Source organism: Spea bombifrons, chromosome 13 (genome assembly GCF_027358695.1).
Source record: "Spea bombifrons isolate aSpeBom1 chromosome 13, aSpeBom1.2.pri, whole genome shotgun sequence".
Taxonomy (NCBI): domain Eukaryota; kingdom Metazoa; phylum Chordata; class Amphibia; order Anura; family Pelobatidae; genus Spea; species Spea bombifrons.
In genome coordinates, this window is record NC_071099.1 from 12,109,045 (window position 1) to 12,124,451 (window position 15,407).

A 15,407-nucleotide genomic window follows, 5' to 3' on the forward strand; every position below is an offset into this window, starting at 1 on the left:
ACCTGTAAAACTGTATATTTACAATAATGTGTAATAATAAAATGCATAGTATCAATTTTTTTTTTTTAAACCCTTCCATTTCCAGAAAAAAGGCTTGGGGAGGTTCTAAAAAAAAAAGTGTGTATTTAAAAAAAAAAAAAAAAGTTATAATTTCTCTTGTTTTGTCTAAAATTTTGTTTTCTTCATATTTTTTATTTTTGGGATTATCTAGATGTGTATAGTTTTAAAACGCTGTTAAGAATTGTACAGATTGTATTGTGTGCAAATTTAGCCATATTAATTCATGCTACATATGAAATCTCCAAAAAAAAAACCAGTCAGTTTGCTAATATCGCGCTTCTCCTCGTACCATCTTTCTTGCGTAATAATTTGAAGATTATTTTATGAGCATTAATAGAAACAGTTGACTTCTGCTGCCCACTTTAAATGTACATTTTATTTTTAACCGAGCTTTTAATGGCATCCCTGGCAACATCATTTTTGAATTTAATAATATGGAATTAAAGTATTTTATTAAAAAAATTTAAAAAAAAAATAATTTCATGTTATTATTCTATATAATATGAAATTATTTTAATTGAATATTTTCAGCATAGCAAATAAAATAAATAAATAAATTTAAAAAAAAAAAAAAGTCCGCCTAAATGTGCAGCACACTTATTAAGGGGAAATAAGATTAAAAAAAAAAAAATTCCATGGCTAAAAATATATCATTTAAATTTTACTTCATACAGGAATCTAGGTGCTTATTGAGTCTTTTTAGTAAATAAGCTATTCCACTGACCCAGGAAATACTTAATTCAAACTTTTTTTCTTCTTCCTGTTCAGTTGTTAAACCCCCCCCCCCAATTTGCCATTGGGGCGTAGAAAATATTTTAATTAAAATCTACGTGGCAAAATGTACAGATTTTATTTTAGATTAGAGCGCAGAGTTTTACAGATTGCAACAGTTTGTGAAATCAGAATTCCGAGGTAGCAATATTTAAAAAAATAAAAGAAAAAACATTCTCAGGAGATGCTTTCGGTGTTGAGTGTACAGGAGATACGAGGACGTGCTGGTTGTGAGCTATTCTGACGCCTCTGATTTGTCCCTTGATGTTAATATTAATGTAAATAAAGGTTTCTATTTAAACAGCGCGACCGGTCTGTTATTTGGAATTCTTCTGAGTTTTGTCCAAATGCTAAATTCTGTTACTAAAATACATTTTTCTTTTTAAGCCTCTATTCTTCCTGCTTGGGTAAATGCAACAAAATACAACCTGAACAACAACAAAAGACATAATTTTGCTTTTTTTCATCGCATGACAAATAAGTACGAATAGGTCATCCCCATAATATAAAAACTCTACGCCTTTTTACAATTTTTATTACACGTTAAGACATAAGCATAAAATTAAAGATATTCAAATATTTCTTTGCCCGACTTATACACTACCGGTCAAAAGTCTGGGCTCACTTAGACATATTTTCTTTTTTTCCTAAAAAAAGGAAAAAGCTAATTTTCCCCATTGTTGTAAATGACTATTGTAGCTGGAAACGGCTGATCTTTAATTGAATCTCTTAGGTGTACAGAGACCCTTTATCACTCCCATCACTCCTGTGTCCCAATGGCCCTTTATCACTCCCATCACTCCTGTGTTCCAATGGCCCTTTATCCCTCCCATCACTCCTGTGTCCCAATGGCCCTTTATCACTCCCATCACTCCTGTGTCCCAATGGCACGTTGTGTTTGCTGATCCAAGTTTAAGTTTAAAAGGCTAATTAATGGTTAGAAACCCTTTTTGTAATTATATTACAGCCAGAAATGTCCTCGTTTAACATGAAAACAGCTCAGTGACCCCAAACTTTTGAATGGTAGTGTAAAAATGATTAAATGTAATTTCTATACCAAACAGCACCTTTATTTCTTGGTGTCTCAGCGCCGGTATGATTTGAGTTTAATGCCTATTATGTTTTGGGTTTTTTTGCCCGGTAGCAATTTTCTTATTCTACAAAACACCATAGAAAGTCTCCGCGGAGCGTGCGCCGCTTTAATAATATTGCAGCCGGCGTGCCAATAAAGGAGGTGTCTAGCGATGTAACCCAACAATATTTTCATTAACCTGCTTATAATGGTCTTATAACGAGGTCATTTAATAATTGACACAACATCCCGAGACATTTCACTTTTGTACAAATAAAACCCGCCGGCCCCCAAACTCCGTAGCCTTTCTCTGACCGCATGCGCTGCGAACGTTACGCGCCGGCTCTAGGTTAAGACGAAACAGACATAGAAAACGGTTGCATTTTGTGTATCAAAAGTCGATCGGTTATGAACTTTTTATTAAGCAACAAATAGTAACAATTTATAATCGAAGAGATGTGGAATTTACTCCCCCCGAAGGGTCTACACCGAGTTCCGTGCTGGACGCCGATGAATAGGGGGTGTGTAGCATTCCTGTTAGTGTTTCCGACAGGGCTTTGGGTTTGTTTAGTGGTATTTCAGCTCATGGGTAGATTGTCCATCGGGTTTCCAGATTGTGGATGTTCCGGTAATTGTTGTATCCGTTATTTGTGTAGACCCCCCCCCCCCCTCGTTCCAGACGAATGAAGTTGCGAGTGTAGAAAGACGATGTGTGAATGTATATATATTTGTCTGCTTGTCGTCATCGGAGGAAGCTAGTGGTGCTTTTAAAAACAGTCTTCGGCAGCGAGGAACGTTTAGAGACAAAAAAAACAAAACAAAAATAAAAAGCGAGTGCAGCGGCGGAATCCGAAGGTCCCGGCCCCTCTGGCCACGTCATTCGTTACAAATAATTGTCTTTCTGGTCGCTGTCTATCCACGGCTCGTCCGCTTTCCGCGCTGCGAAGTCTTTTAACAGAATTCCGTTGGTCGTCTTCCGGGGTTTACAATGTTTCAAGTTTTTGATTAGTTTTGGGAGGCGGTTTCTCGCTCGTCGAATTATCCTTCCCAGCCTTCCCACAGCTGGCCCCTGCGGGACGACACAAAGCAAGTAAGGCTGGGGTTTCTGGGCAGGAGACGACGCAGAGGACTTCCCTTCGCTAAACGTTATTTAAAGATAAAGCCCCGGCTGTTATAATATAACTGCCCCGTTACCCCATTCTTTGGGGCAGATGTGGGCAACCAACCTGTTTTTAGAAGACTATTCCCGACACTGACAATCTGTCGACAATATTTGCTCGGTTTCAGGTAAAAGATGCATTTTGATGTGATTTTTTTTTTTTTTGTTGGCAAATAGGTAATTTTTTGGTAAATATATTTTTAGTGATATTTTCGCCATATGTATCTTAAGATTGTCCAACTGTGCATAAAGTTTTTGGGTAAAATCTGTCCAAAAGTAACTTTTTAAAATGTCCTACAACTAGCGGGCTTCTTATTTTTAGGATATGTGGAATACTTTGCTACTTACAGGGAGTCTGAGTTCACCAACAAAAATATCTAATTTCTTGTAACGTTTTCCTGGAAGTTTTCGGGGAAAAGAAACACAAAAGGTGACAAATTCTGAACGAATCACAGAGAAATATTAACCAAAACTCACAAGGATTTAGACGACGGTTTCTTCACTTTTGGCCACTTTCGACGCTGCAGCTGCCTAATGAAAGAAGCAGACGATAACCAACAGGGAATGCGAGACAAAGCCCCGAAATGTGTATAACGGTAACGTCCGGCGCTAGACATGACCCAGAAGTAGTTTCACCCACGCGCTGAATATCTTTATTTCATTTCTGCCATCCTTTTTTGGGGACTGCGGCTGCGCAGCGTGATTGGTCACTTTTCTGCTGATACAAATTTTGATGTTTTGTGCTACATTTATCCCCCCCCCCTTGTACTGATGGTATGTTCCAAAAAGGTATAGAGATCGGTGATTAAGGAGTGTGAGATTCGAGTTGTGTTACCGATACCTCGTGTGTGACGCTCATACATTTTACTCAAAGAATTTAAGCCCCTAAAGCCAATCTATTTCCCCCGTGCCCGGCTCTGCTTAGTTCTCCCGTCCCGCAGAATCGACCGGCATCGCATATTTTAAAATCTATCCTGCTTTGTAACTGGTTCAGGAGACACGGGGACCGCCCGGAGCAGCCGGAGGGCCAATGAGTATTATTTTGGCAGCAATGGTGCCCAGCAACAAGAAAATGTATCCCATAAGGAGAATAAATATTCTCAAAGAAATGTTTTTAAATAAATGCACCAAGTTACCTGTACTGCTCAAAACTATCTTCTTTCAGCCCTAAAAAAAAAAAAGAGAAACGTGTCAACGAGGTCAACCAGTATGGAGTCGATCAAGGCAAGCAATTGCCTGCATTTCATCCGCGTTGCTGCTACAGTGTCTGTTTTGGAACGTCGACGGTCGTATAAGAAGCTGACATTTGAAGCAGAGATTGACCGGCAACCATCTGGGCTCGGCTCGGCCAATGTTTTGAATCTTTTTCTTACGAAGTGTTTGCAGGCGAATTGCTTACCGAGATCCAGGGTGCGCGTCCTGGGATTGCACTGCTTGTGGCCCTTACAGCTCCTCAGCTCCATGAGCTGGACGTGCAGCTGATTGAGGATCTCCCGGTCCAGGGTGTTAACGGCGTTAATGAGCTGAGGGGACACAAGACGCCACGTGGGTTAATCCGAGCCAAACCGCGGGAAAAAGAAATCCGAACTTAAAGGACCTCGTCGCGGTCCTCGCTGGTGAGGAGCGGTAAGTTATCTCTTAGAAGCGGGACAGGTTTGGAATCTCCTGCCGATAGCGGTGGGCACCATGTTCAATTTACAATGAAAGGGACACATTGGGGTATTTATTAGCGAAACAAAGACATTATTTGAATGCTATTCATGACCCAAAGTCTAAACTCAAATGTAACTACCGTATTTATCGGCGTATAACACGCACTTTTTTAACTAAAATATGAAGCCGAAACCCTACCTGCGTGTTATACGCCGATAAATCCTAGAGCCAGTGGCAGAACTACCGGGGTCGCAGGGGTCGCAACTGCGACTGGGCCCTGGAGTTCTGCCAGTCAGAGGGGCCCAAGGGGTGCCGAGCGGTTGCTGAAGACGACCGCTCGGCAACTCTCGGGCCCCCCTGACTGACAGAAATCCAGGACTCCTCCGCTGGCGGCGGCCGCCGCCTGCCTCAGCGCTTCAACTCCTGTGTTGGAAGCGTGAGGCGTTTGTCTCGGGTGCCGGCGCTTCACGCTGGGCGCCGGCATATGACGTCAGACGCCGGCTCTCAGCAGTGAAGCGCCGGCACCCGAGACAAACGCCTCACGCTTCCAACACAGGAGTTGAAGGTAAGTGACCGGGGGGGGGGGTTAGGGAGAAAGAGGGGAGATCCTGAGAAGGGTTGTTAGGGAGGGAGAGGGGAGATCCTGAGAAGGGGGGTTAGGGAGGGAGAGGGGAGAGCCTGAGAAGGGGGGTTAGGTTTGTGTCTGTGTCTAAGTGTGTGTCTAAGTGTGTGTCTAAGTGTGTGTGTGTGTCTGAGTGTGTGTGTCTGAGTGTGTGTCTTACTGTGTATGTCTTAGTGTGTGTGTCTGAGTGTGAGTGTGTCTGAGTGTGTGTGTGTCTGAGTGTGTATGTCTGTGTGTGTGTCTTACTGTGTGTGTCTGAGTGTGTGTGTCTGTGTGTGTGTCTTACTGTGAGTGTCTGAGTGTGTGTGTCTTAGCGTGTGTGTCTTAGCGTGTGTGTGTGAGTGTCTTACTGTGTGTGTGTCTGAGTGTGTGTCTTACTGTGTGTGTCTGAGTGTGTATGTCTTAGTGTGAATGTGTCTGAGTGTGTGTGTCTTACTGTGTATGTCTTACTGTGTGTGTCTGAGTGTGTGTGTGTCTTACTGTGTGTGTGTGGTTTCCCAGATAGCAGTGATTCTGATTAAGTTTTTTTTGTTCAGTTTTTTTGTTCAAAGAAGTGCTTTTTCTTTCATATTTGCCTTATAAGTGGTATAAATGTTATAATAAATGTTATAATGTAATAAATATTATTCCAACATTAAGTTCATAGCTTCCAAGTTAAAATTATTTTTTCTTACTCAAATTTCCTTGTTAAAATGGGGGTGCGTGTTATACACCAGTGCGTGTTATACACCGATAGATACGGTAATTTACTTTTTTTTATAAAAAAAAATAAAAAATTCAATTGCTCGTTTTTTTGCTCGTTGATGGCACTGAAGGGGTCATGGATTTTTTTTTCTGGTGTTAATCTTTATTTTGCCGTTTTTTTGTTTTTTAAATCTTTATCTTATTCTGCTTACCTGGTACGGATCCGTGTTCAGGTCGAAGTACTCCAGGAAGCCGGTGGCGAATTCACAGAACAAGAAGTTGTGCGTCTCGTTGATTGTTCTTAAGCACCAGTAGGTATTGTTGTTGGCGCTCGTGCATGCGCAGAACGGGCCCTCTGGGGAAATAAAACAAGGGTTTAGGATTCTTAGGATATCTTTAGTAGTCCATCTCAGCCGCTGTGGCATTTAGGGAACATTACCTGCCTCCGATCTTGAGTCAGACACCAGTTACAACCAGTAACTGTTACAAAGACTATCATTTAAGTGTTATTGACTTTCTATGGATGGAGCGTAATTCCTTACGTGTCCAGAAGGGGGCGGTCTGCCAGTGCTGGTTGTCATGCGTGAAGCACGTCAGCCCGGGCATGCTACACGTGTCGTTATTCTTCATTCTTTTCAGCAGTTTACGCAGTTTCTTTTTGCGTCTCTGTTCGCGGAGCAGCCAAACCATGTCCTTCTCCTTAACGGCTTTCCTTTTTTACAGAAATAACAGAATCAGCCGACTTTCTCATCGCAAACGTTGTAACTTGTTTAAAAGCAAAAGATTCCGAGCCAAGGCAAGCGTTTTAGTGGCCGCTTGGATATCATAATTAGGTGTATAAAGAATGCCCCGGCTGCGACCCGTACTCACTTAAACGGATGCACGGCTGTATTCTTCTGCTTCAGTTTGCCTTTTTTATGTTTTATATAACTGGAGGGGGAAGAAAGCAGATTTATATATTTATTATTTAATAACATTGTTATAACTTAATATATACACTTAATAGTTATCCTTTAATGTATGTATTGTATTAAATGTAATATATATTTATTATCTAATATACTTTTTATTTATATATACACATTAAATATTTTATAGCTATTTTAATAGTTATTATCCTTTAATGTATGTATTATATTAAATGTATTATATATTTAATATCTCTAATATATACTTATTATATAAAATATAAACACACACATTATTTAATAGTTATTTCATTTGATATTCATAGGCTCCTCTTGTGGCGGCGGTTTTTGCTCATTTGCATGCGGTGCCGTGCGGTGATATCACACGCGGAGTGAAGCCCCCAAAACTTAGGCCCTTTTACTATTAACTAATTCAGTTCCTTGTACCTGAGCCGACACGATGTATACATTCCCCTCATACCCTCACTTGGGATCGTCCCGTTAAAGTATTTTAAATGCCGCTCTGATTTGGGGAGAAACTCCTCGTTTTTGCTTTCAGAGCAGCAAAGTATGAAATAAAGGGGGGGGGCTCCCATATAATTCTGTAAAGACGGTGAAATAAGGACCCGTGGATTAAGTTTGGCTCAGTTCGCGGCGGCTGAGGACGGGGTTTGATCGCTTCGTGGCTGTTGAGGACGGGGTTAGATCGCATGAGTTACGGAGGCCGTGTATTACCTGACTTCGCTGCAGTCGCACTCCTCCGGCCGCTTCTTCTTCAGGTGGCCTCGGACCTCCCTGAGGTTTTTGATTTTATTCTGCAAAGTTTCGATCTGCGGAAGAAGCACCAAACGTTTTGTGAGAATCATCCGTTACTGGCCAGGGGGGCTACAACAGGCCGCGTCCGGACACGCGGCACACATTCAACGCTAACGACGCGGACGCAGTTTAGGTTTTAACCCAAATCTCGCGTCTCGGCCCATCTCAGAGTCTTCGCATGGTCCTCTCATAACTCATTTAAGCTTCCCAATGGGTGCTTTTCTCCCTGCTATATCACAGCTGGAATCTCTGCTTGAATACAGGTGACTGGAATGAGAATATCTTTACCTCCTGACAAATCATGGTTTCCAAAAGGACTGTTTATAGGAACCACTTGGTTTCCACCTTTAGTGAATCGCTGCTACCACCCCTGTGATGGGCTTTGGGTCGGCTGATATCTAGGCACTCCCTGCTTTTGAGGTCAAGCGCTTCAGAATGACATCATAATACTCTGCCCTTATCTTCCTAGCACTAAGGGCAAATCCTGCAAGTGAAAACTTTTCCCGACTATAATACCGATGATAAATGAGTTTCTCATTCCTCCCCACCCCGACCTCTCGGATGAATTGTTGCCATTGCCCCTATAGAGTGTGTGACTGTTTGCTTCTGGTGCTGATAGGGTTAAGACGGGGTCCTTTCCCTTGGAGGGGATCTCTTTGAATCCTCCTCCCCCACTAACCTCGTGGTCAATGTGTAGTTTGTGATCCTTCCATGCCTGCAGGGATTTGTACAGATCCAGGTCGCACTGCACTGTGCCGTTTGCCAGGATGAAGCAGCTGTGCAGAAGATATTGCCGTGTTAAAACTGCGCGCAGCGCGCCGGGACTCGCTTTCCACTCCTCTGCGGAGCGGACTGTCCTCCGCGAGCGAGATGTTACGCAATCGTATCCGGACCGCGGGGTGGACCGTCGCTCGCTCACGTGAGCGGCCCCGCTGTGTGGTCCCTTTAAATGTAAGTAGTGTACCCCTTGCAAATATATAGGGGGATTCTGCAGAATCACCCCATGTGCATTTTGCCCCCCATCTGCCCAGCCGGCTCCAGCGATGGCTTGTTGAGCATTCTGTGGGGGTTCTAACGAGACCCCCGTGCGCCTGCAGACTTTATGGGCCGAATGGTTCTTATCTGCTGACACGTTCTATATTTCGAGATGCAGAAAGCGCTGCCAATGATCGCCGGGACCATTTTCCTCCCATTAAGCAGCCAATCATTGGCACAAAACGTTGGCCAACGGAGTAGGCGTTCCTGGAGCTGCAGCTTCTGCTAAAAGTTACAGCCTTAATGAATATATACTGTAATATGCATTATTTCTTAAGGAGGCTGCCTCTGACGCTGGAGCATCCCTTTAATTTTTAACGATTAATGTATTTGGTTTATGAGACTTAACCTCAGGATTCGATCAGTCAGCAAGTTTCCGCACGACTGTCTGGGTCAAGAAATAACTATTGTTTCTCAAATCAAAAGGCCCCGGGACCCCGGATATCGGGTGTTCCTCTGTATTACGTGGGCTTGGGTTCCCTGCTTGCTGTGTGACGTCGCGTGCGCGGGAAGCTCTGACGTAGGCTGAGGAGCACACAGCGATCTGTAGCTGGGTTACGACGACACCGATGTCCTCCAAATGCAACCCTTTTCAGGAATTGGATTGTCAGCCCGGGGTTGACCCTGCTGGAGATAATTTATTGCACTGATACAGTGCGGAACATCTCAGACTACTGACCCGAAGAGCATCCTGCGGCAGCAACACCTGACGTGTTAGATTGTTTCACTTGCAGAAGGTGTAGCCCTCTCGCCGTGCCACCGGAAGCCTACTGAAGACTGTGCGCATGTTTACAGAACGGCAAACTCTTACCGATGGGTTACTTTAACGGAAGTCGGTACTACGAGCTCATTGGTGAGCCCTCCCGTCCCACTGAAGTCTTCTCCGTCTTTGTCCTCATCGTCCTCCAGGTGCCTCTTGGAGATGTTCCTTTGCACGACCGGCTGGTACTCCTCTTCTAGACCCACGTTGAAGATCTCCCCATCGACCTCGATGGACACGGAGCGGACGGAGCGGTTCCTCATGTACTTTGCTTTGTACTCTAAGAGACAAAGAAAAAAAAATCAGCTCAACCGGCTGCAACTGGTCCAGAAAACACGCCACTCACAGGATTAAAGACGGCAGGCGCTCCCCGTGACCTTCCCTGGGGATCAAAGTTAAGGACCTAAACTTCTGAGGTTTTGGGCACCTGAGGCTTGAGTTTCATCCGATCTTTCATAAATCATTTGCCTCGTAAGACATCAACTGGATCTTTTGTTCTCGGTAAGATTTGGTACTTGGCCCACTTAAATAAATTGCCTCTGAGACAGATGCGTGACCTGTTATTTATTGTTTTAAATAGCGGCACCGTATTCCGGAGCGTTGTGCAATGGGTTAACAGGACTGGAACTGGTTTCCATTTTTGTACCTAAAACCAGCCACTAGACGGAGCCGCAGGATAAGAAAATGACAGGAACGCGCATGTCCTCGCGGGGGAACGTTGGCAGCTTCGCCAAACAACGAGGAATCGGGGTCCATTAAGGCCATCAGAAGAAGTGCGTGACACAAAATTCATGGCGTTATGATTAAAACCACGAGTGGAACGCATTTCCGTAGGACCTTCTGGATGGACGTCCCGCAGCTGGTTTTCTTATCTCTATACCCTGTACCATGTATAGGGACAGTGACTACCGGTGCGGGAATGCAACGTCTCACCAGGGCCCCTTTCAATGAGCCCTCACAGCCGTAGTAGTGGGAGCAGGAAAGGGACGACTGGCGGAGGGTGTGTGTAAAATATCACATAATTCTCCCTCATTAAACCCACCCAGAGCGTATACACAATACATGTTAAGGTTTCTGGGTTTTTTTCCCTACACCCAGAAGGCTCATCTTGGTTCTTTTTGGTGCTGCGGAGTAACAGATTCATCTTGTTCTCCGCTGGAGACCTTGACATTCCAACATCTGGCTCTTATTTCTCCCGCGGAGACGGGTAACGTTAGATTTTCGGCGTGTCACAAAGCGTACTCTTCACTTCGTGAACGCAAACCACACGAGACACTAAAGGCGGCGAGAAGAGTCGAAGGATTTCCAGCCGCCTCGGATTTTAGTTAAAAGCCCCTATTCTGTAAACATTTTCTGCCGAGGCGTTGGTTGCTAGATCTCTGCCAGGTACAGCTGAAGCCCCTCGTTGAGGCCGTAAATGCCTGCGCGGGGGCATCTACTATACAGTTGAACGGTGGAGAGGCGCCTCACCAAAGGAACGCCCAAGGCTAACAGCAACTACTCCGATTCCAAATTCTGTCTGCGAGCGCCGAGTTTGAAGACTTACTTTTTTTGGTGAGCAGTTTCTTTTTCCGCCCCAGAGCAGCGATTTTGTAGTTGATGCTGTCACAGTTGCATTCGTCGCTGTAGTAATTGGTCATTAGATTCGAGGCTGTCTTGCTGCTGGGCGCCGGCGCGGCCGTAAGACTCGCTATCCCTTTGCACTTGTGAAGTCGGAGCTTGCCGTTTGTGTCTTCGACGCACTGCCATTTCTAAAAAAAAAAAAAAAAAACCCCACATAAAATCAGAAATAACACGAGACGGCGAAGCGAAAGCCAAGATAACAACAAAGACACCTGGGGAGCTCCCCTGTGCCATGGGGGAGTGGCTTTGTCGAGTGGGTGGGGCCTGCAGCATGCAGGGGCTGGGCAAGCTTTTACTGGGTGTGGAGTAGGTGTGGCTAAACACTCCCCCTGCCTGGAGACTGAAGAAATTTACTCGGAGACTCCAGGTGGTACTGACACCCGAAAATCCCCCTGACCCTTAAACAAAACCTCTGCTTCAAAGTGAAAAGAGGGGGCTTTAGAAACGCAGGAATTTATCATCGCCAACCTTTATCGAAACCATAAACACGGCCATAATAACTAAAAAAAGACAACTGATCCTTCAAGGAATATTCAGATAAAAACTATTATTTGAGTGCTTCTAAAATTTAAAGTTTCTTGCTGGTCATTTGGAATTTTTTTTTTACAATTTAAGCAATTTTATTTTTTATTTTTTTTAACCTACAAAAATATTTGCCCCATAAAACACACAAAAAAAACGTAACCCTGAATTTACTAGCCCAGTAATCCAGTGAAATCATTTATTTTCACCCTTCCCCGGGGTCTGACGGCACGTCGGGGGAAATCTGTTTATCTGGCTTTTGAGCGATTTGGGAGGAGGGCAGGAAACGGTCGGCGTTATTAAGCAAACTTACTTTGACGAGTCAGCGTTTTCAGCAGAATTTAGAAGGGAAAACATTTACTGAGAGCTTAACTTCTGTGTCACATTTTATTGGGTTCATGAACCGCGGCACGGATCCCGGAGCCGCGTCCGGAGCGCAGAGACTCCATAGAATGGAGGTGGCTTTTTTTTTTTTTTTTTTTTTTAGCCGATTCCTATTTACCCCCTAAAGGCGCGGAGACGCCGGGAAAATCTAATTCCTAAAAGGGAACGCGGCTTCGGCACAGAGTGTTGGTGAAACGTGTATATGTCTTAATGTGCTAGGACATGAACAGGCGTTAAGCGTGCGATACCCGACCCCACGTCAGAGCATCAACGGTCGAGGAACGCGGCTTTTAGTATAACGAAACGAATATTTTTAATTCATGTTAATTTTGTAGTTTCTATGCAAATAAGACCGTATATGGTGAATACTTTTTTTTTTTATTTATTTTTTTATCATTTGTTTAAAGGGTCCCCTCGGTGGCAGAGATCGGTGGCAGACTGTGGCACAGCCAGCATTATCCAATCAGTTTCTTGCCCTTTCTTTCCTGACTCCTTATAAAGGCTGTCTGAACCAATCAGCGGCTGAATAGGGAAGCAATAACTTAATGGGGGAGAACGCCGGCCGCTTCTGTGGTATACTCTCTGGGTTTAACCTGGAGTCTCCGGGTCCCTCTCCTCTCTCAATTTATAGTGAAGTTATTCCTGCCCCACCAGCCACTCCAGACCATAAATGTAAGTTTAATATATAGAAATTTCTACGTCTAATCTGTAAACGATGTATTCAGCGTAGGGAAGAGATTTTTTTAAATAAATTAATTAAAAAAAAAAACAAACATAAGTTTTACATGAAACTTTCTTCGTAAAGAGTGTTTAGGAAGATTGGATATAACAGACTTTTAAAGCCTCTCCTCGGACCGGCTGCCTGCGTGTCGCGTGTCTATAGGGGGGGTAAAAACTGAGGAAGGTGCTTAAAGGGGCAGCACGCAAACTCTGACCGGTAAAAAAAAGACGGCTGCTCAATTCTTAGCTCGTTTACCGGTCCGTTCACCGCGGAGGAACTTCTGCCGCTGTGTAACTGGGCCAGAGGGGGTTAGAAAAAAGAAAAAAAACCCTTGCACTGATTGAATCTTTAAAATATGCCGATTTCCTTGAAGTTGGTGTAAAGCGGCGCATGTTCTTACCTGCCCCAGCTGTTCGCACGCGGTCTGGTACTCCGCTCGCTGGCACAAGTCGTTCACACGCTGGTACTTGGGCAGGAAATTCTCCTCCTGCGCGTCCACTTTCTCGCTTTCCCTTTTGTGCAACAATTTTCTACAAAATTGTAAGCGTTCCGTATGTTAACAGAGCGACACAAGACCGTCACACGTTGTGTAATCTCACAGCTCAACACACACCGAAAATACGATTCTGTGTTCTCGGCAGATTACAGACCCAAAACGTGCTGTTTTATTCCTAGAATAGTTCATGACATTTTCCACAATTGTTTTCAACCCGACAAACCTCCGCTAACGTCTGCCTGTTCGTTAAATGTTAAATTAGCACAATTAATAGAATTCAATTTCAATGAAAAAATAATAAAATGTAACATTTCAAAAAGTGCGTATTGTCTTTAACCTACCAAAATGTGCTAAAGAAATGGGGAAAAAAATAAAAATAAGGCATTCTCACCCTCGTTCCACCAGAAACGAATCCCTCCAAACTTTGCTTTTTTTGTGGACGTGAAACCTTTTGTAAAAAGAAAGAAAGATGTATTTAGTGAAAAACTATTTTACGACATAACCTGTTTTTCTTCCCGTTCCTAAACGCTTTGGTATTTATTAAAATAGCAGCTTGTTTTGTACGACCCTCTCAAAGACAAATAAATAATAATAATAATAAAAAAAGACTAAGCGGACGTTTCTGTTTATTACAGTAATTGTGGATAAATGGCATTTCGTGACTTGGATTTTTTGGATAGTTTTGGAAAGGACAAGCCGCTTAAAAATGTTCTTCCGCGGAAACAAAACCATTTTGCAGAATGTGAAATTAAAAGAAAAAAACCCCTTTAGAAATGCATTTGAAGGTCGCAAAAGTCTGAAACTATAATTTATTTTAAGTTCATTAAATAAAAAATAAATAACAAAATCATACCAATTACTCCAACCAGGCTTAGAAGATCATCTATGGAAAAATAGTTCCCACTGGTGGACGGTGTTGGCTACTCTAGGTCTCCTGAAGGTCTAGCTGGGGACCCCCCCCCCCATTATATACACATCATCATGACTTTATTGTGCTTTTGTTAAAGGGGGCAGCCCGGCCTCCACTCTCACCTATTGACCGGTTTTTCGGTGTCCAGAAGCTTCAGGATGGACTTCCCGTCCATTTCTGGTGGGATGTCCAAGCCGGCAATGTCCAGGATTGTCGGTGCGAGATCGATGTTAAGGACAATGTGAGGATTCCTAGAACGTGAACATAACAACTTCTGGTTTAGTACTTTAGAACGGTGTTGGATTCCATGAAACACAATCTAACTCGTTAGTCATCATCGTCAAACGGAACCAGTTAAGGAACACATTCCCTCTGACCCCTTCTCTCCTTATTGACCCCCTAACCCCTCATATTACTCCATAGTCAAACTCATTCTGAAGACCACTCGGGGTCCGGGGACAGCAGTTTCAAACAGCCCTAAAACCAAACATCACCTAGAAATCTTCAATGAACTACAAACCCAAAAGACGTACAGCGAGCCTGCATCCACGTTCGGTCCACGGATGTAGAACGGAACACGTATGTCAAACTCGTAAGGCATGGATTTCCCTTTCACCAGCCCGAACTGCCCGATGTGGTAGCCGTGATCGGCCGTGTAAATGATGTAAGTGTTCTGAAGTTCGCCGGTTTCCACCAACATGTTGTAAACCTAAAAAAAAAGAAAAAAGGAAACAAAAAAGCATAAGAGACGTGTTTACCGGATCCCTGTCTGATATTACACGCGAAGCCTCCCTAAAGATCTAAGTAAGAACAAAGACAGAAGTTGTATTGAAAACATATTATGGAATATCCTTGAAGCAGTTATTGGACAGCTAACATAACCTATGACATCACAGCGATGACATCATCATACGCCTCCTATACAGCAAGTGTGCTACTTGTAAAAGGAAATTAAACTTCAAAACCTATTTACAGCCTGCGTATATCTTGTAGCGTGAGCTGTAATTGGAACAGCGGTCATGTATTTTTTTTTTTTTTTTTTTTATTTACATCAAAATATCGGCCTTTAAGAGGATTTCTTTATATTAAAAACCCGAGGCGGAGGGTTTGCCGCTGCGAGGCGGCCGGGTGGATTAATATGCCACGAGAGTGCTTCGGTGCGTCGAGGAGCAGAGATTTGCATGCGTTTTATTAAGTAAATAAAAACAGTA

At 43.5% G+C, this 15,407-nt stretch overlaps 1 protein-coding gene across 1 annotated transcript in view; it reads right to left on the reverse strand.

Annotated features, from left to right (window-relative positions):
• Positions 1 to 2,285: 2,285 nt before the first annotated feature.
• SULF2 (sulfatase 2) overlaps positions 2,286 to 15,407 on the reverse strand; it is a 79,644-nt gene continuing 66,522 nt past the window's right edge. The window contains exons 9-23 of the mRNA XM_053452941.1: positions 14,730 to 14,905; positions 14,319 to 14,447; positions 13,678 to 13,734; positions 13,191 to 13,320; positions 11,087 to 11,291; positions 9,592 to 9,820; positions 8,425 to 8,521; positions 7,665 to 7,759; positions 6,892 to 6,951; positions 6,564 to 6,733; positions 6,234 to 6,376; positions 4,462 to 4,585; positions 4,199 to 4,229; positions 3,540 to 3,593; positions 2,286 to 2,972 (exon numbers count right to left, since the gene is read on the reverse strand). Coding sequence (XP_053308916.1) covers positions 2,942 to 2,972; positions 3,540 to 3,593; positions 4,199 to 4,229; positions 4,462 to 4,585; positions 6,234 to 6,376; positions 6,564 to 6,733; positions 6,892 to 6,951; positions 7,665 to 7,759; positions 8,425 to 8,521; positions 9,592 to 9,820; positions 11,087 to 11,291; positions 13,191 to 13,320; positions 13,678 to 13,734; positions 14,319 to 14,447; positions 14,730 to 14,905 — 1,731 coding nt within the window. The 3' untranslated portion in view covers positions 2,286 to 2,941. The remainder of the gene's footprint in view (positions 2,973 to 3,539; positions 3,594 to 4,198; positions 4,230 to 4,461; positions 4,586 to 6,233; positions 6,377 to 6,563; positions 6,734 to 6,891; positions 6,952 to 7,664; positions 7,760 to 8,424; positions 8,522 to 9,591; positions 9,821 to 11,086; positions 11,292 to 13,190; positions 13,321 to 13,677; positions 13,735 to 14,318; positions 14,448 to 14,729; positions 14,906 to 15,407) is intronic.